The 20,219-nt window shown below is 41.5% G+C and overlaps 1 protein-coding gene across 1 annotated transcript; it reads right to left on the reverse strand.

Moving 5' to 3' along the window:
- Positions 1 to 77: 77 nt before the first annotated feature.
- On the reverse strand, positions 78 to 18,374 carry LOC149309877 (ankyrin repeat and SOCS box protein 4-like). The gene is made up of 5 exons (XM_089531383.1): positions 18,097 to 18,374; positions 12,753 to 13,052; positions 6,089 to 6,579; positions 3,303 to 3,416; positions 78 to 397 (listed from the first exon to the last, which is right to left on the reverse strand). Exons 1-5 carry the CDS (start codon positions 18,272 to 18,274, stop codon positions 209 to 211), a joined length of 1,272 nt encoding a protein of 423 aa, XP_089387509.1. The 5' UTR covers positions 18,275 to 18,374; the 3' UTR covers positions 78 to 208.
- Between the last annotated feature and the right edge of the window lie 1,845 nt (positions 18,375 to 20,219).

Below are 20,219 nucleotides of genomic sequence, written 5' to 3' on the forward strand. Positions count from 1 at the left end.
GGGAAAGAAACGTATTATAAAATAGCTCTGTATCCAAGCGCTTTATATTACCCAGAGCTATATCCAGTTGGGTCCTTTGTTTACAATTTTGGCCACATGCTCCAATTACAGGCAAAGTTGTCATTGAAAACTTGGTTTATTACATTTTTCATGTAAATACACTCCAGTACTACAGTATTAGGTGGCTGGCAATTATCCCCAATGAAGCTTAGTATATTATTCCTTCTGGTTGTAAAAGTAAATAATTCTTTAGTGTCACTGGAATAAAAAGTGAAGGGATCACTTTGTAGCATCTGTGGAACAATGTTCTCCGAATAGCACATCTCGCTAAATGTTTGAGTGACCTTGGCGTGTTCACACAGGCATCAAAAAGAGATTCGTAGAAATCTCTGTGCATCTGCAAAGAGAAAACAAAAATATTCTTATGATCAATATCTTTCTACTATGTGCTGGAGAAAATATGTCATGATCTTCCAGGTACCCACTGCAATATTTCCCCATAATTACAGCTTTGTTTCATTGAAACCCATAAATGGGAATGTAGTAGCCAATCATTTTAAGCCTCCAGGTCATTTCACACTTTATAAGGTGCAGATTGTGGGTTACATGTGTAGTCTGTGGGCTCCAAGGGCTAGTTTTCTTGGAGGATAATTTCAGTGCACCCCCAGCATCCTTGGCCTACCTGTACACAATTTTTTAAATGAAAGAAATATTTTCTGTTCCTGGGGATCTTGAGGAATATAGAGGGGGGCACTGTGGTGTTGGTAGTTAAATATCCACAGGGAGGCCAAAAAATGTGGTGGAAATGCCCCCCTAGAGAGAATTAGGAGCATTTGGGGGCAATTTTCTATTGTTTATTTAAAACTGAATACAAGGGTTTTTGTTTTTTGTAGGGAGAGATAAAGCAGAAGGTGAAGCCCTGCAAAGTTTGTCTTCTGGGGCACCAAAGTGGCTCTTCAGGGGGTCCCCCCATAGTTGCCCACCCCTTTCTTCAGGGCATAATCAGAGGCATGATGCCAGAAATAGGTGGGGCTACAGTTAAAACTGGGTGCGACCAACCTCTTTTCTCTCTCTCTCTCTAAGACCCTGCACCCCTCTATGGAGTCCCATATTCACTCCATGTTCACTCCTTGGTCTTCCTTTCCACCCAGCAGATTATTCTTCTCAGAGTTCTGAATTGATTGCTTTTGAGACTAGGGTCCAAGGGACAAAGCAGGTGGGTGGCCACTCCAGCCGCAATTGCATCAGGATTGCGGCACCTGCATGGCTTGCTTCCAAAGCAGGCCACTGTTGTGATCCCAAGCCAGCTTCCACCAAGAGCTAGATTATTCCAGCTTCTTTTTGATCTGGTCCAAAGAACTGGATCACAGCATCAGAGCAGCTTCCAGCCACTTTGGGGACATGCATTGTTTGAATGCCATGCCCCCAGTGGCCAGAAGCCGCTTTATTTGGAATGTGTGTTTTGGGCCCAAAACACTGCAGAAATAATCCAGTTTGAGACCAATTTAACTGCTCTGGCTCAGAGCTAGGGAATTCTGTGAATAGTAATTTATTATGGTCCCAATGCTCTCTGACAGAGAAGGCTAAATGTGTCACAAAACTACAATTCCTTGAATTCTCTAGCATTGAGCCAGGGCAGTTAAAGATGTCTCAAACTGGATTATTTCTGCAGTGTGTTTTGGACCTAAGTTGAAAGTGCATGAAATTAGGGTGAAAGCCGTATGTGGTTTAAAGAGTGTAGATTACAAATCCTTGAATTAAACCATAGTTCAGCATTGTGTTCAATTCAATTTAATTTAATGTATATCTCGCTTTTCTCCCAGACAGGGCATGGCGTTCAAATGAAACATGCCTCCAAAGTGGCTGGAAGCCACTCTGATTCTGTGATCTCGTCCAAAAAGGAGTGGGCCGTGTGGTTGCCGCAATCCTGGTGCAATCGTGGCTGGAGTGGCCACGACTGCTTACTCTGATCATTAAAGCAATATTGCTGAAATAATCTATAACACAAAAACTAAAAAAAAAAAAAAGGATTAAACTACCGTTTAATACATAAAGCATTAAACAAGCACCTGCCTCCACAAATTGGACCATGACTGCACCTTGTGAGAATAGAGTTGTTTTCTCAAGTAAAGTACTAATATTTTGTTTAACTCTCACCTAACATGCAGTGCAACCTTGCAAAAGTTAAGCATTTTTTAATTTATTGGATTTCAATAATAAGAAATAAGCAAAAGCTTTACTGAAACCTATTGGATTTAGAATTGGCTTGACTGTCCCCTTTGATAAACATTTCTTCTCTTGTAATGGAGTGAGCTCTCCTTCCTGCCTGCCTCCCTTCCTTATAATGTAGTAGTTTTCAACCTTTGCTCCTCTGTGTTTTGGACTTCAGCTTCCAGAGGTCCCAGTCAAAATGGCCAATGGCCAGGAAATCCCAAACATCAGGAAGATCAAAGGTTGCAAACTATTGCTGTAATGAAACAGAAAAATTATTTTGAAAGTATTGGAAACAAAAAGAACTGATTGACTCTGAATTGCATTCTCTCAGGGTGCAGCTACACTGTAGAAATAATAATAATAATAATAATAATAATAATAATAATAATAATAATAGGATTTATTTATATACCGCCCAATCACTGGGAATCCGAGCGGTTTACAACAGAGGGGATAATAGACGGTTCCCTGCCCTCAGGCTTACAATCTAAAAGACATGACACAAAAGGAGAAGGGAATGGTGAGGGGGGGAGGGGATCAGGTCCAACATTCCTCTCTCCCTCTGAAGCCTGGACCAAGGCAGATGGTGGCTGAAGGGAGGGCTCATCTTCTTCCAGGCAGGCCTGGTGGAGCTAGCCTGCCTCTCTCTCCCTCAAGATGGTGGATGAAGGGAGGGCTCTTGTGGTGCAGTTTGACACCACTTTAACTCCCATAGCTCCATCATACACAATCCTGGGATCTGTAGTTTTGTGAAGCACCTACACTCTTTGGCAGAGAAGGCTAAAGACCTTGTAAAACTACAGATCCCATGGTTCCATAGGATGAAGCTATAGCACTTAAAGTGGTGTCACAGTGCATTATTTCTACAGTGCACCCTTAAGAGGAGTGGTTCACAGATCCACTGGGCCTCCACACTGAACCCTTTGAAAGTCTTCCATGTGCCTTCAGTTTTTCTCCCACTAGCAAGCAGGCTGTTTGCCAACATCTATCCCCTACTAAACATCTACAGCTGCGGAGTTAAGTTCCAATATAGGAGATGTTACCAATGCATTTACCATCAGTCACAAAAGTCAGCTTTAAACGTTTACCTCAAAAACATCATCAGGTATAGCTGCTCTCCATTTTGCTGTGGCCTTGATGTGCTCATATGAATTCACAATCACCTCAACTGCTCTTGGGTAAGAGTAGCAAGCCTGCAAAACCTGCCAACAGAAATATTTACAACCCATTGGAATTGACATGTTCACTAGAGAATACCTTCTCTTTGAAATAGTCCCTTCCTTGCTCTACAGTACAGTAACATGTCCCTTTGCTTCTCCAACATGGGTGCAGATTAACTGATGGTACATGCAGGAAACATAAATACTGTACTGGATCTTTCCAGTTCTCTTCTCTGGAAACATTTTTTTAAATTAAAATTTGTCCATTTTGGATTTTCCTGTAATAGACAAGCATGGAAATACGTCTAGAATGAACTTTTTGTTGTTGTTGCTGTTGTTGTGTGCTTTCAAGTCGTTTCCATCTCATGGCAACCCTATCACAAGGTTTTCTTGGCAAGATTCTTCAGAGAGGGTTTGCCATTGCCATCTTCTGAGACTGAGAGAGTATGACTTCCCCAAGGTCACCCACTGGATTCAAACCCTGGTCTCTCAGTGTCCTAGTCCAATGCTCAAACCATTACACCACACTGGCCCTCACCAGAATGCATTTAGCTGGAGTTCTATGAAAGCTCACCTGGAATGATGGTCTGTGCATACATGCTTTGCCAAGTAAGTACAGAACCTGGGGTAGAATTTATTACTTTGATAATATTCTCTCTATGGCCCTGTATGCATGGAGTATCCTGTTCCCAGAGCTGTCTTGCCCTCCCCTAGTTATCTGCCCTCTGTTCCCACACCAGGATGGCTATCTGCACAGATGTCCCACTGAGCCACCCGACATGTTCACCACAGGTTGCTTGGTGTGAGGTCAGGACAAGGTGCTCAGCAATGATCATATGGCTGAGCGCCTCATTCTGATTTCATACTGAGCAACTGATGACATCAACAGACATGCAAGGCAGCTCAGCAGAAAATTCATGCAGACATGCTCAGGTACAGAGGTCTCTGGATCTTCCCGGTGTAAGAGGTTCTTTTAATTTTTAAAATGGTGTTACAGTACATCCCAGTTCTGAATGTGCCAAACATCATCCATGCTGCTTGCACTAGAACCGAGGTTTGGGCTGTGCATTGTCCAAATAGGATGATGCCAGAACGGGGGGGGGGGGGGGGGGGGAGAGAATGGGCTTTTTGGACCTTGCAGAAAAGGCCTGTGTGAAGCTTTATTTTTTTTCCCGTAAGATGGCTTGCAAGACCCATACTATCATGCATTGCTACATATGTGTTCATAACCTGTTCTCATTCTTGGATCCTTCCCTTTCTTTCAATTGTCAGAATTTTGGCCTCTTTTCGTGCTAGCCTCTAGCAGAGGTCTCTGGCCAGGTCTCAATTTCTGTTCCTTCTGTTCCATTCCAGTTTACGCTTTGATTTCTATCTGTCAAACAATTTCTGGGCAGAATTCAAAATGCTGGCTATGTCCTTTGAAGCCCTACATGGCTTGTGTCCAGACTATTTGGGGGGGGGGGGACTATCTCACTGTTTGACCCTGCCCATGCTCAATGATCTGGAGAGGATGGCTTTCCCTCATTTCCACCACATCCTAGGCACATCTGGTGAAAATATAGAGAGTTATGAAAGTTGTGAGCTATGAGAGTTATTCTCTTTCCTGGTTTGCCCCTTTCCAGCTGTCTTCCACCCAGCAGGTAAAGACCCTTTTATTTAAGGAAGTTTTTGGCTTTTAGTGTATGTGGCAGATAATCATTTAAATGTAGTGTTTTTATTATTTTAAAGTGTATTTTAATGCTGTTTTAAACTTTTTCTTAATGCTGTCTTGGAACCCACATTGGAAGAAAGGCAGGATATTAATTAATTAATCAATCAATTAGATACCCACTTATTCCCCACATCTTAATTGTACACAAATCCATGCACTTGGTCCCAATTTAGCTTAAGCGCATATGTTATGCCCTATATGTGATTTCTGATAATGGAATCATTATGTATTGCTTTGCAGATCAGTAGTTGTAACATGAAAAACCCGAATGCCCAGTTTGGCAAATGAAAGCCTGCATTTGAAAAATTTGAAGTATCAGTGATGATTTTCTTTCCCATGATACTATGGGATTCTTTTGCAGATTAAAAAACTCACACATCTGGCTAAAATTCTTCTCAACACATGTTATCCTACGTTTTTTTAGGATGACAATATTGGGCAGGGGGGAGGAACCTTAAGTCATTCTATATGGATTTTTTTAAAAAAATGTGGCATCCTGAAATTATAATAATAATATTACTAGTAATATTAAAAAGAGGGTAACTGCTTTTATGGAACTAGTTGCCACCTAATCATAGAATGTTAATGTTTCTTAAACCCTCATATTTATCCCATATGGTGTGTATCCCCAAGTGCACATGCTGAAGATGAAAAAGGCATTCCTTCCCTCATCAGCCATTAAAGGTACATGTCTCCCCCTCCTTGCACACAACTTAATATGCAAAACAGCATGCAATCAGATCTAGAAAGAAAAACCACTGACCTATGATCCAGCTCTATGAGACCCAGATGGCAGAACTCTTATGAAGACTTGCAAGAGCATTTTGCAAACCAAAGAGCCTCTGCCAGGTTGGATGTTCTGAAATCAATTAGCTGGATTGAACTGGGCCAGGTTTTTCAATCTGTTCAAAAAGGCAGAAGAACCCTAACCTCCATCAGGCCATTTCTCATTTCCCATCTAAACAAATGCACATGTACACCATGTTTTAATTTTTTCCTTCACCTTATGGAATTGTGGTGGATATATCCTGGCAGCTCCATAATTTAGAAGCAGCTGGTAACAAAGATCAGGCTGGGCACTGGGCCGCACCCCTGTCACTTTCAGGACGTACTGCAAAGGAGCACACCCGTTGTCATCCATGAGGTTGGCTTCTGCTCCTGCTTCAAGCAACATGTCCAACAGTATGTGGTCACAGTTCCAGGCAGCCTTGTGGAGAGGAGTCCGGAAATCCTCATCTCGTGAATTGACATCAGCTTGATAGTCAAGCAACATCCTACAGATCAAGTGGTGATCTGTGCTGTAGGTCTGTTCTCTACCATTAAGAGCCCAGTACGCTGCACAAGCCAGTGGCGTTTCTCTGTGGGCATTTCCACAATCAACCACAGCACCATGCTCCACATAAAAGGCCACCATTTCGGGGATGCCACAACGAGCAACAGTATGGAGGGGAGTTTCTTCATCTTGATTGTTTGTTCTTATATTCACATCTGCACCTATTTAGAAGGAAAGGGGACAGTTGGGACACTTGCTAATAAGATGTACATGCTGAATCCAGTATCTACACTGCACAGTTATAAGAGTTTCATACCACTTTAAGTGTGATGGCTGTATCAAAAGGAATCTAAAGATTTGTAGTTTGGTGAGATACTTAGAATTCTCTCCTGAAGAGCTCTAAGTGCTGTAGTTCAGGGAACTCTACAGACCAGAGTTCAATTCCCAGCTCAGCTATGAAACCTATTGGGTGACCTTGGGCAAGTCACATGCTCTCAGCCTCAGAGGATGGCACTGGCAAACTTCCTCTGAACAAGTCTTGCCATGAAAACTGCATGATAGTTCACCTTAGGGTTGCCATAAATCGCAAATGACTTGATGGCACACAACAACAACTACAATAAGCATTAATGCAGCAGAGCATTTAGACACCTGAGAAAATTATGAAGTCTTTACCTGTCCCTGAACAGGCCTTAGTGGAAGCACCAAGCAAGACTCTCTGGGCAGGGCACTTTGCAAACAGGGTGCCATTACTGAAAATGCCCTCTCTTCCTGGTAATCTACTGTTCCATTTCACATGAGGAAAGCACCTGTAGAAGGGTCTCAGACGATAATATTAAAGTCTATACAGAGCTTAGAAGATTTACTTCAGGAACCACAATGCCACAAAACCACCATGTTAAAATTAAGTAAATTTACAGAGGGACATGTACAGAGGAGGGCAACAAAAATGGTGAAGGGTCTGGAAACTATAAGGAGTGACTTAGGGAGCTGGGTATGTTTAGCCTGTAGAAGAAAAGGTTAAGAAGTGATATGATAGCTCTGTTTAAATATTTTAAGGGATGACAAATTGAGGATGGAGCAAGCTTGTTCTCTGCTGCTCCAAAAACTAGGACACAGAGCAGTGGATTCAAATTACAGGATAAGAGAGTCCACCTTAACTTTAGGAAGAACTTCCAGACAGTACGAGCTGTTTGACAGGGGAATATGTTGCCTTGGTGTGTGATGGAGTCTCCTTCTTTGGAAGTTTTTAAACAGAGGCTGGATAGCCATCTAACAGAGGTACTTTGATTGTATGTTCCTGCATGGCATGGGGTTGGATTTGATAGCCTTTGATCTCTCTTCCAACTCTATGAATTCTGTACAAAGGTCTGGATATATGTGAGCCCAGGAAGTCCCTTTCAGGAAACCTGGCTTCAAACTATTTAGTTCTCTAAACACTATGCACTTTAAACTGGGCTTATAATGGCTTGAGAGCCAGTGTAGATCAAAAAGTACAGACTATAACACTATATCATCCAGTCTTTGGGCTAGTCTACACATAAATAATAAATAATAAATAAAAATTTTATTTGTATACCGCCCTTCCAATGATCAGGGCGGTGAACAACAGATTTCAGTACAATAAAAATACATATACATATATCAAACAACAATATTAAAACCAATATTAAAACCCCATCAACCAGATACCATCGCTGTCGAAGGTTGGGGGGGAAGACTAGCAGGAGCTTGATTCAGGGAACGCTAGCCAGAACAGGAAGGTTTTTAGCTCCCTCCTGAACTGAGCCAGGGAGGTGGCTGAGCGGAGCTCTATGGGCAGCGTATTCCAGAGGGCCGGGGCAACGATGGTATATGACCTCCTTGCTGTGGAGGCTAGTCTAGCCCCTGGGACCCTCAGTAGTTGCTGCCCAGATGTTCTGAGGGTGCAGGGCGGAATGTATGGGGAGAGGCGGTCCTCCAGGTATCCTGGGCCCAAGCCATGTAGGGCTTTATAGGTTATCACCAACACCTTGTATTGTGCCTGGAAGCGAATGGGCAGCCAATGTAGATCTTTAAGTACAGGTGTAATATGACTGGCCCTGGAAGTACCAGTGACCAGTCTGGCTGCCATATTCTGTACCATCTGTAGCTTCCGGGTGTGGTACAAGGGTTGCCCCATGTAGAGCGCGTTGCAGAAATCCAATCGAGAGGTTACCAGAGCGTGTACTACCGTTTCAAGGTCCCTCTGGGCCAGGTATGGGCGCAGCTGGCGAATAAGCCGAAGCTGATAGCAGGTGCTCTTGACCGTTGCATCCACCTGAGCTGTAAGGTGAAGCGACAAATCAAGAAGCACCCCCAGACTGCGCACGGAGTCCTTCACAGGAAGCGTGATCCTGTTCAGGACAGGTGGAACCACCATCATTCCTGGACCAGGGGAACCTATCACAAGTACCTCTGTTTTCTCTGGATTCAGACTGAGTCGGTTTTCCCTCATTCAGCCCATTACCGACTCCAGACAGGCCACGAGAGGAGAGACACCATTCTCAGTCACTGCATCAGTCGGAGACATAGAGAAAGCTATTTAGGTGTCATCAGCGTACTGATAACCCCACGCCCCATGTCTCCGGATGATCTCTCCCAGCGGTTTCATGTAAATGTTAAAAAGCATGGGAGACAGAATGGCTCCTTGAGGGACCCCAGTTGTAAGGGCCCTCTTGTTGGAGCACACGTCTCCCAGCTGCACCATCTGGAACCTCCCAGAGAGGTAGGACCAGAACCACTGGAGCGCAGTGCCCCCAATTCCCACCTCTGCTAGGCGCTCCAGAAGGATACCATGGTCTATGGTATCGAAAGCCGCTGAGATGTCCAAGAGCACCAACAGGGACACGCTTCCCCTGTCGATGCCCAGACGGAGATCATCGACCAAGGCGACCATGGCCGTCTCAACCCTGTAAACCGCCCGAAAGCCGGTTTGAAATGGGTCCAGATAATCCGTTTCATCCAAGATCGATTGAAGCTGGATTGCAACTGCCCTCTCGATCACCTTCCCCAGAAATGGCAATAGCGATACTGGCCGATAATTATTATGCATCAGGGGGTCGAGGGAGGGCTTTTTTAGCAGCGGTTTTACAGTGGCCAATTTCAAGCTGGATGGAAATTGCCCATCCCTCAGAGATGTATTTATGATCCGGTGTAACAGCGAAGTTACTACCAGTCCCCCCTGAGCCACTAGCCATGAGGGACAGGGATCGAGGGAGCAGGTTGTCTTCCGAACGCTTCCAAGGATCTTGTCCACATCATCGGTACTAACCAACTCAAACTGATCCAGTTTAATGGAGTCCAACATTTCCTACCTGCCTCCCAGTACATATCTATTACAGTCAGATAGAATGTGATCTGACCCCAAACGATTTCCAGGATTTGAGGCTTTTTGTTCTCCCGCCCCATAAAAAGTTCCTTCAACTCAGAGGAAAACTCAGTTTTAACTGGCATATCCTCTGAAATTAGTAGAAATATGCATCATCACAGGTGTGGCTGTCCATCTGCTTCACTGTACATTTTCAGCAGAAGGCAGATAAATAGATTCAGATTTGCACAGAAAAATGAAAACAATTAACCATCAATACGAATGTGTGAAAATTTGCCCCAATTAGTATAGTATGCTTACATTGAGACTAGCCCTAAAGTCAACAGTCTTGGATTGATTTTGGACGAGCTGAATTGCCTGAGGCAATCCCTCACAATTGTACATGCAGCATAACAGCATAAGCATCATATGTACCATGGATTTTGAATTATGTACAATGCAAGAACTATACAGAAGAGTTTGCACAGATATCTCAGTATTCATTTATATTTTAGTTGAAGCAACACTCCCATCTAGTGGACAATATTTATATGTACACCAGCAAAAGGGACAGATCCCACAGTTCTGTATCTTGCCTGAATACTGGAATTATGGTCTGAATTTATCTCATTATTACTAATGCAACATAAAAAATTAATTACCAGGTCAAACATTTTCAAAATCATCCCTCCTACAGTCCTTATTCCTGATCAAACATTGATCAGACTAGAGACTACAGCCAAGAAATAAAAAGACTAGGAATTGGGAAGGGCAGCTATAAAAATAATCTAGATAAGATCCTAAAGAGTTAAGACATACAACTGAGCATTAAAATCAGAATTATCCAAACCATTGTATTGTCCATCATCATGTAAGGATGTGAGAGGTGGACACTGGGGAAAAAAACCAGATAAGAAAAAATCAATTCATTTGAGTTTTGGTGCTTGCAAAGAGTGCTGAGGACAACATGAACAGAAAAACAAAAAGGTCATTGAATAGATCAAACCAGAACTCTCCCTGGAAGCTAAGATGACAAAACTGAGGCTATCATACTTTGGTCCCATCATAAGAACTCACTCAAATAGACAATAATTTTTGGAAAGATGGAAGGCAGTAGAAAGAGAGGAAGACCACATACTCAATGACAAGACTCAGTTAGGGAGGCCATTGACATGAATCCACAAGACCTAAGCAGAGCAGTGGAGGACTCCCCTGTAGAGACTGGAGATGTCTCATCCACAGGGTTTCCATGAGTTGGGGCCAACTCAAGGCCAATTACCAATAACAATAAAAGATTAAACTGTCCAGTTGATTTCACTATGTGAAATGTATGTGCGGGAGAAGGGGGTTACCATCCTGTCCATTCCTTCAGGGCCAGTTCTGAATGTAATGCCACTGAGATTGCACAATGTGAGCAAAAATATGGTCTTGAGTCATTTGAGTACTGAGCATTTAAAGATAATTTTGACTGGAAGGTTGTTAGCGTGGGATTTTCAGATTTCAAAATATTCTCTTCTTATAGTGAAAAAACAGTACAATTTTGTTTCCTAGTTGATTTATATCCTGGAGGAATAGAAGATTCTATTCATGTATACATTTCAAAGCAATTATGCAAACAGAAGGAAACATGCACACTTAATCATATGGATACTAAATCTATACTTTTAAAATTAGAGCTGGCAGGAAGATAGAATGGATTTTAAAATGATGAATTCTTATATTTTGGCAACATTTGCTATTACTCTGTGGTTTTTCCTCCACTCAAAGATGCACATAATTACATTTGGTAGAAGGATAAATGTATAGTGTCATTCTTATTTCCTGTGAAGGTAATAAAGTTGACAGCAGGACTAAGATTATTACTATGGGGAATCATAGAAAAGTCCATGGTACTCTTGCAAAATGCAATGTAAGCTAAAATGACACATTCCAAGTGACCTATTTTCAGGATGGAAAATGCCTTAAAGTGTTCATCCTAAAGGGATTTGTGATCTACTTTGAAAGGGGAGATTTAAAAACTAGACTGTTTTGGTGTAAAGCGCAACTGAAGTGAATATTGAAAGATATTGTTTAAATTAGGGCAGACAGTGGTTTAAACAAATTTTAGGCAATTATTCCTGTCATTTTAGTTGACAAACTAATCTGCTTAGTTGTCCAGGGTCTGGAGAGCAGCAAACTAGGGAAAGAGTGGGTTATATAGGAGAAAAAAGTTTATTCTGCAAGCAGTGTGCCATCCTTTTTGTCATGATGTCTTCAGTGGAACAATATCAGCAACATTTGCATATGTTTTGGAATGATGCATACACTCCAACATTTCACAGATGAAAACCAGGACATGTATGGTCAAGCAACATCAGAGTGTGGTTAAGATGACAACAGTTATTAATGAAGAAGAATATAAAAGCTAAGAGAGGCTGCAGTAGTTTGCTTTTACCTAAGCCTATAGGGAAGAGCAAGATTCCACCCTGTCCTGTCTTTCCCCCCTGTTTAGTTAACTGAGTGCTTTTACACTTTGAACTCAGTTTGCAATGATTTGAAGTAACCTGAGGGTGAAGAAGAAAGTGAGAAGAAGACTGAAATTGGGACATTCATTGAGACATTCATGAAACTATACAGCAGATGTGCAATGTGTTCTCCTTGATGAATTGAAAGTTTGAGCAACCCAATGTGCATGCAAGCAACTGCACTGCCTGCACAACTCTACATCCATAACCTTGAACTGAATATGACTGTTCTGAGCTGGGGAAGCGGGAGTATTCAACTAACTGCTTCTATAGGGGAATTTATGCATGTGTAAGAAACTCAAAGGATTGCAACTTCCATCTTAACAGTGAATACTACTGCAGAAAATACACATTAAATAATTGTTTCATTTTAGGATGAAACTGAAAAGCAGTGGCAGGTTACTTGATTTTGACACCTATGTTGAACTTTCCTGTATTTTGAAGGAACTGGGAAGAAGGCAAAACTAAACACTCTCTGGAATATTATTTTCCATGTCTACCTTCACACACACCCAATAGAAGAATACTCATGTCCAACACAGATGTCATCAACTGATCTTACCTTTCCAGATTAACTGTTGTGCACAAGGCATGGATATCTTTGTCGTACAATAATGCAGTGGAGCAAGCCCACTCAATGAATAGCAATTCATTTTTGCTCCATGGCTGCAAAGTATCTTGACACAATCCAAATTAGCCACTTCACAAGCGATATGGATTGCTGCTTTCCCATTTGGTCTACAGTTGATGGTCGCTTTGTGCTTCAACAGGACCCTCAGGCTCTCCAGATGCCCATACAGGACAGATAAATGTAGTCCAGTTGCCCATGAATGTTGCATTTTATAACTGGGCAGCCAATACCCTGATTTAAAGAAGAAGAAAAAACTACGCATGAAGAACTGTTAAAGGATTGCTGCTAATCCATGACTAGTGATTACTTAGTACAAGTACTAGCCTCTGTGGATTGGGAGTGTGGAATATAAATTAAGTCACTGAATTTAATAGGGTTGGATCCAAATTTAGTCATGTGAAAGGACAGAAGGACTGAAATGGAAGTGTAGTCCCATTAGTTTCAATGGATTTATTCTTTGAAAGATGTCATATGGAAGAAGGAACAAGTAAGCTTGTTGTCTGCTGCTCCAGAGACTAAGACAGAGCAATGGATTCAGACTACAGGAAAACAGATCCCACATGAGGAAGAATTTTCTGAAAGCAAGAGCTGTTTGACTGTGCTGCCTTGGAGAGTGGTGGAGTCTCCTTCTTTGTAGGTTTTGAAGAAGAGGCCACATAATAATCTGTCAAGAGTGCCTTAATTGTGAATTCCTGCATGGCAGGGGGTTAGACTTGATGAAACCTTGAGGTCTCTTCCAATTCTATGATTCTAATCTATACTCTAAAATGACCAAATAATTCAGTTCAATTTATTTTAGTAATATAAAAAATTTCACACTAATCCAGAGTCAGAGAGCAGTGCTCACTCAACCATACATCCAAATCTCTTATGCCTACAGAGCTTTAGGAATGAAGAAATTCCATGCAGGTTAAATAAGCAACTGATGGGAGATGGAGAGAACAATTCAACTCTCCCCTGCATTCAACACAGAAATGCAGTGTTCTGCTGGATTCAGAGGGGAAAGAGTTTCTGTCCTCATCCAGTCGTCTGGTAGAATTTTTTTCAGGCTAGTAACATTTGCATACTTATTTACAAGACTGCATAATGCATGCATTGGTTGTCTTTGACTGATAAGGAGAAAATATTATAGGGTGATCTAAAGATATTGCATGTCTATGGCATATTCAGGGACGTAACAGGATGGGTGGATTAGAGCACTGCCACTCTAATTTAGAATTCTGCCTCCCCTATGAAATATTTCCTTAGTTTCCAAATTTCTAGCATTGCAATAACTTACAACTTTGGCTGAGCATTTAGAAATGCAGTTTACACATCCAAAGAAAGAGAGCAAGCAAAATTATCAAGGGAATGTAAACACAGCAAATATAAGATTGATGTGAAAGATGTTCACATTTTCTCAACACAAGAAATTTGGGGACTGAAGGAAAATTTTATTTGTGGGACTGAAATTCTTTTGGGGGGGGGGGGGGACAATGCTATACCCCTGGATATAGTACCAGCTCAAGACATTCTCTGGCCTCAAGCAGAACCAAGCAGTCCAAATGGCTAGGGACAACTTTTCTTTTAAAGTCCTGATGTAGCAGATCATTGCCTTTATTTCTCTTTCTTTCCTGCCAGTGCTCTCTGAATCAGATTGTTTCACCTTGTTGCCTGGAAGGCCATCACTGCTGAGGTGTCCAAATTGACCAAATGTTCTGTTATGTATTCATTCAGACATTTTATCCTCATTCTTGGGGAGGGGTTCTGAGTGGGTTTTTTTTTACAGTGAGCAAAAAGAGGGCAGAAAAAACAGCAAGAGAGCAACTGTTGAGAGAGAATGTGAAAATTACTCTAAAGATCCTCTGAAATACCTTAAGTTTTCTCTCCCTCTGCTTAAAATTTTTGGTGTCTCATCCTCAAAGAGGTTGCTTCCCATAAATCAGGGTGGGCACTTTGTGGCCTTCCAAATGTTGTTGGACTGCAGCTCTCATCAGAGCTAGCCCATGATGGCAGGGTATGGGAACTGCATTTCAATAACACTGGTGTGTGTGTGTGTGTGTTGACAACTGTCCCATCACAGTTTCTATGTACACTGAGGTCTAGTTGATACATAGGTTTGCACCATGGCTGTCACCTCCATGTGGTGTAATTCCAATTGCAACAGGTAACAAATCCATTCAAGAAGTATATGGATGGCACAGCTGTCTTCTGACCCTGTGTCTCCTTGGAATTCCTTTTAGTTGAGACTGATAATTTTTCTGGATCCAGATAATTTGAACAAATTCCCAACTGAACAATAGGGTTCTCCTGCCCCTTTCCTTTATCACTCCACCTGAAGAGATGGGGACTATAATACCTTCAGAAATGGAGTTGATGTAAGGCTGCCGATGTATTGGGAACTGAGAGAAACTGGAATCCTTTCACTTCTAATGAGACTACCTTTTGTTTTTTGTTTTTTCTGGACCCTGAATTCTGCTCCTTCTAAATTCTGTTCCAGTCTCCTCTAACCTAGCACCCTTGAGACGTGGGACTAGTCAGCCATGCTGACTAGGATTAGTGTGAAATATTGAGCCAGTGTGGCATAGTGGGTTTGAGTGTTGGACTATAACTCTGGAGACCAGGGTTCAGTTTCCCACTCAGCCATGAAAAGCACTGAGTGAACTTGGGCAAGTCCCATGCTCTTAGCCTCAGGGGAAGGCAATGGCAAACTTCTTCTGAACAAATCTTGCCAAGAAATCATCATGATAGATTTGCCTTAGGGTTGTCATAAATTGGAAACTACTTGAAGGCACACAACAGTAACAACAATAATATAGGTCAGTACATCTAGAGAGTGCCAGATCAGAGATCAGGTTTTCTGGGGTCAGGATTTTGTTATTCTAAGCATACATCATTTTGTTTTAGGCCTGGTTAGTAGATTGCAGGGTTCAAGAAACAAAGTACAGGTTGAGTATCCCTTATCCAAAATGCTTGGGACCAGAAGCAATTTGAATTTTAAACTTTTGAAAATTTTAGAATACGTGCATTTGCATATACATACATAATGAAATATCTTGGAGATGGGACCCAAGTCTAAAAACAACATTTATTTATGTTTCATATATGCCTTATAAAGGTAAAGATAAAGGCAGTCCCTTGACATGAATGTCTAGTCATAATCAGCTGTAGGAGGAAGTGCTCATCTCCGTTACTAAGCTGAAGAGACAGTGTTGTCCAACTACTGCTTTGTTGGTCATGTGGCCAGCATGACTGCACCAAATACTGTTACCTTTCAACTGAGATGTGGTACCTATTTATCTACTTGAATTTGCATGCTTTTGAACTGCTAGGTTTACAGAAGCTGGGACTGGTGACAGGAGCTCACCTTATCATGCAGCACTTGGGCCTCAAACTGCCAACCTGCTAATCATCAGAATTGGCATTTTAACCACTAAGCCACTGCATCTCTATACATACACATAGCCTAAAGGTAATTTTATACAATATTTTAAATAATTTTGAACATAAGAAAATTTGTGCACACTGATCCATCAAAAAGCAAAGATGTCTCTGCCACCTATGAAAAGAGTTTTGGTTTTTGGAGTATTTTGGATTACAGAATACTGCATAAAGGAGACTCACCCTGTAGTTCCCACCAGCTTAAACCTCTACACCCTTTTGGTAATAGCATGGAAACGAAACAAACTTAGTTCATCTACAGTATTAGGGTGCATTTACCTCAGGATAATACATCTTCTCTCTGTGCTAACATTTACCAAGAAACATTTACCAAGGGCTCAGGAAAGCTACTTTGTAGAATCTGTTGTTATGTGCCTTCAATTCATTTCGGACTTATGGCAACCTTAAGAAAAACCTATCACAGCTTTCTCTTGGCAAGTTGGTTTAGAGAGTGTTTGCCATTGCCTCCACCTGAGGCTGAGAAAATGTGAATTGCCCAAGACTACTCTTTGGTTTTCCTGGCCAAGTGCTATTTGAACCATGGTCTCCCAGCAACCTAATCCAACACTCAAACCACTATGCCACATTGGTTCTTGAATTACAGCTCTCAAAATACTCAGACAACATGGCCAGCATGGAAGCTGGAAGTTGTAGTTAAAACAGAATTTGCCCAAGCTCTACATTTATAGACAGGTTCAAGCATCGTAGACTAAATTCCAACTAAAACATCACCGGTCCAAAACACACTACAAAAATAATCCAGTTTGAGACTGCTTTAACTGCCCTAGCGCATTGCTAGGGAATCCTGGGAACTGTAGCTTATTGTGGCACCAGAGTTCTCTGACAGAGAAGGCTAAATGTCTCACGAAACTACAGTTCCCAGAATTCCCTAGCATTGAGACAGGGTCTTAAACTGGATTATTTCTGCAGTGTGTTTTAGACCACTGTCTACTCCAGCCAAAATTTATTCCTGAAGTAAGCTATTTTAAATGTGACAAGAAGTGTAATGCTATGCAGCCGAGTGTCTGCACCAGATCAGGTCAGTGCTGTTTGGTGGGAGGAGCTGAGGCAAGTCAATAAGGAGATTACTTTTTAGGATAGCTTATAAACATCAAATGCATTCTGTCCCACTTCTGATTTTATTTCACCCATATTTCAAAGATAGTGTGAGCGGGGGGGGGGGGGGGATATCTCCATGTGGGGTTAAACTTTCAGTATACCTGAGTGTTGTAAGAACTCATAACAAGTAGACATATTCAGCCTCAATCTTCTACAGTATGTTTGCTAGGACTCATAAAAGATACTTTTTGGATTCCCAGAATTCCAACTATTTTGCTGCAAAAACTGTCTTTGTACCATTTACAGGAGTGGTGCACAACTCCTTTAAATGTTTTTGGTGCCCTGCTATTTCTTCAGGCTTTCACCTGAACACTCCTCTGAATTCAACCCATAAAAGGTACTCTGTGCCAAACTTATTATGTGAGCCAGTGTGGTGTAGTGGTTTGAGCATTGGACTATGACTCTGGAGACCAGGGTTTGATTCTCTGCTCAACCATGAATCCCACTGGGTGACCTTGGGCAAGTCACATGCTCTCAGCCTCAGGGGAAGGCCATGGCAAATCTCTTCTGAACAAATCCTGCCCAGAAAACCTCATGATAGATTTGCCTTAGGGTCGCCATAAGTCAGAAATGAGTTGAAGATGCACAACAACAACAACCGAACATACTGCTTAATCAGGCTCTGATCCAGTAAGTTACATTGTAAGTTACCTCCAGGCCACAAATACCAGCATATTGCAAATAGCCAATTTGGATGAAAAAGTTCACAGGCTGAAATGCGAGTACTAGTTATTACCTTGTTTGTAGGAGGCTAAGAGCAGGTTTTCATCTTCCACTTCAAACACCGTGTCCACATCTATTTGCTTTTCAATCAAAAACTCCTCCACAGTTCTGTAGTCATTTGATTGCAGAGCCTCCAAGAAAGCTTTCTTCATTAGCTTGGCAGCTGCAGCCCGTGTCACAGTTTCTCCCATGTCTTTTTCCCTCCTTGCGTGGGAAATATATTGCAGTTGTTTTCAGTTGCAAAAGGTGTATGTTTATGCAAAAGGGTGTCCTAATTCCTCTAAACTTGCATTAGCCCGCAAACCTCAAGGTAATTTTAACACGAAGTAATGCTGATCTGCTTGTTCTATTTATATGAAGGAAATATCAGCTGCTCACTAGTACTACATGCTTAACTCTGCCAAGGGGAAACCAGGCAGATCTACAAACCATTGCCAGCATTTAAAAACATAGCTGAACGGATTTGTCTATACTAGTGACTCATTCATCAAAACTTTATCCAGTGCAAATATGTTAAAATTAATTTGGACAGCTCTTGAGGCTGGTATCATTCTCAATGAAAACACTAAAGATACTTAATGCTGGAAAGTGAGATTGTTTGGAAACATGGCCTAGTTTTCCCTTTCAACTTATCTGCAGGGTTCAAAGGTTTCAGCTTTTACAATGTATTCTCTCTCTCTCATTTTTTTTCTTTCTCAATTTCTGTAGTCCCACTACAATTTCATCTTACATGATGCAGTGGGTATATGGATAAGTATACCTGACAACTGTCCTGATTTGTCAGGAACAACCTTGACTAATCCTGTTATTCCACTTTTCAGCTCTTTTTAAAAGGCCCCTAGGTCTAATCTGCACTGCAGAAATAATGCACTTTGACATTGCTTTCTCTGCCATGGCTCAATGCTAAGGATTTCTGGGATATGTAGTTTTGTAGCCTTCCCTGTCAGAAAGCTCTGGTGCCCTACAAGATCTCCTTCCAGCACTCCACTGGAGACTTCCACCAGATGGAGGATATGTAACACAATTCTAACACTGACAAACTGAAGCCATTGATTCTGACCAATAATTCTGAAATACTGCATGCTCACAGAAAATAAAAACTGTAAATGCAGCGGGGGCTTAGTATCTACTGGTTGTTGTTGTTTTCTTATTTACCACCTTTCTCCCAATATAAGAACTCATATACTTTGGTTCTAGGACTCACTGTGGATATCCAAATCAGTGGATACTGAAGTCCCTTTAAATACAATAGTATAGAGAAATAGTGTCCCTTATATAAAATAGCAAAATCAAAGTTTGCTTTTTGGAATTTATATCTTTTGGGAATATTTTTAAGCCTTTGGCTGTTGAATCCATGGATAACGAATCCCTGGATGTGGAGGGCTGACTGTATTAACTAATCTTTCTTAGCCAGTATTATATTGGTTTCAGTATTTTCTGTATATTGACACAATTAAAAAGCAAATCTCACATATATTATCAAAGTTATTTTAACATTTATTTAAATGTATGAGGAATTATCAGCGCTTGTGTTTGCTTTCTTGTAACTGATTGATATAGAAACTGCTTTCTGTTTCTTTTTTGTGCAAAGGGCTGTATGCAACAACAGCAGCAAAAACATAGTCTGGCTTTGTGTTTTCTGCTTCCCCTCCCCTTTCATGCTCAGGCTTCCTTTTGAATATCAAAAAGCCTCCATGAGGACATGCTCCTCCACATACTCTTACATATGTTCTCAATCTATACACCTCAAATTGCTTTCTAGGGAGAACAATATTATTTTACACTCAGTTGCCATAGTGATGATCCAGCGCATTTCAGGGTCTTTTATGGAAATACAGAGATATCATCATCTTTGTGCTTTGTAACAGGAGGCGGGCAAACCATCAGGCTTGCAACATCTACTTTGGACTTGCTTTCTTTTACTAGAACTCCAAGACCCACCAACTAGAACCTGCTGCAAATGAAATCCACTTGGAATTAAAGAATTCTCAGTGCAAGAATTCCATCTGAGTACTAAAAATCCACAGAATTTGTAATCCTTCCACACATAAGCTTTTTTTTTTTCTCCTCAACCTCCAGGTCAATCAGTAAGCAACATTATCCCAGCACACTGCAGTTATGGGGGATACTGAGAAA

This window comes from Sceloporus occidentalis, unplaced genomic scaffold (assembly GCF_023333645.1).
Source record: "Sceloporus occidentalis isolate IW3139 unplaced genomic scaffold, rSceOcc1.0.p SCAF_7, whole genome shotgun sequence".
In the NCBI taxonomy this organism is placed as follows: Eukaryota; Metazoa; Chordata; class Lepidosauria; order Squamata; family Phrynosomatidae; genus Sceloporus; species Sceloporus occidentalis.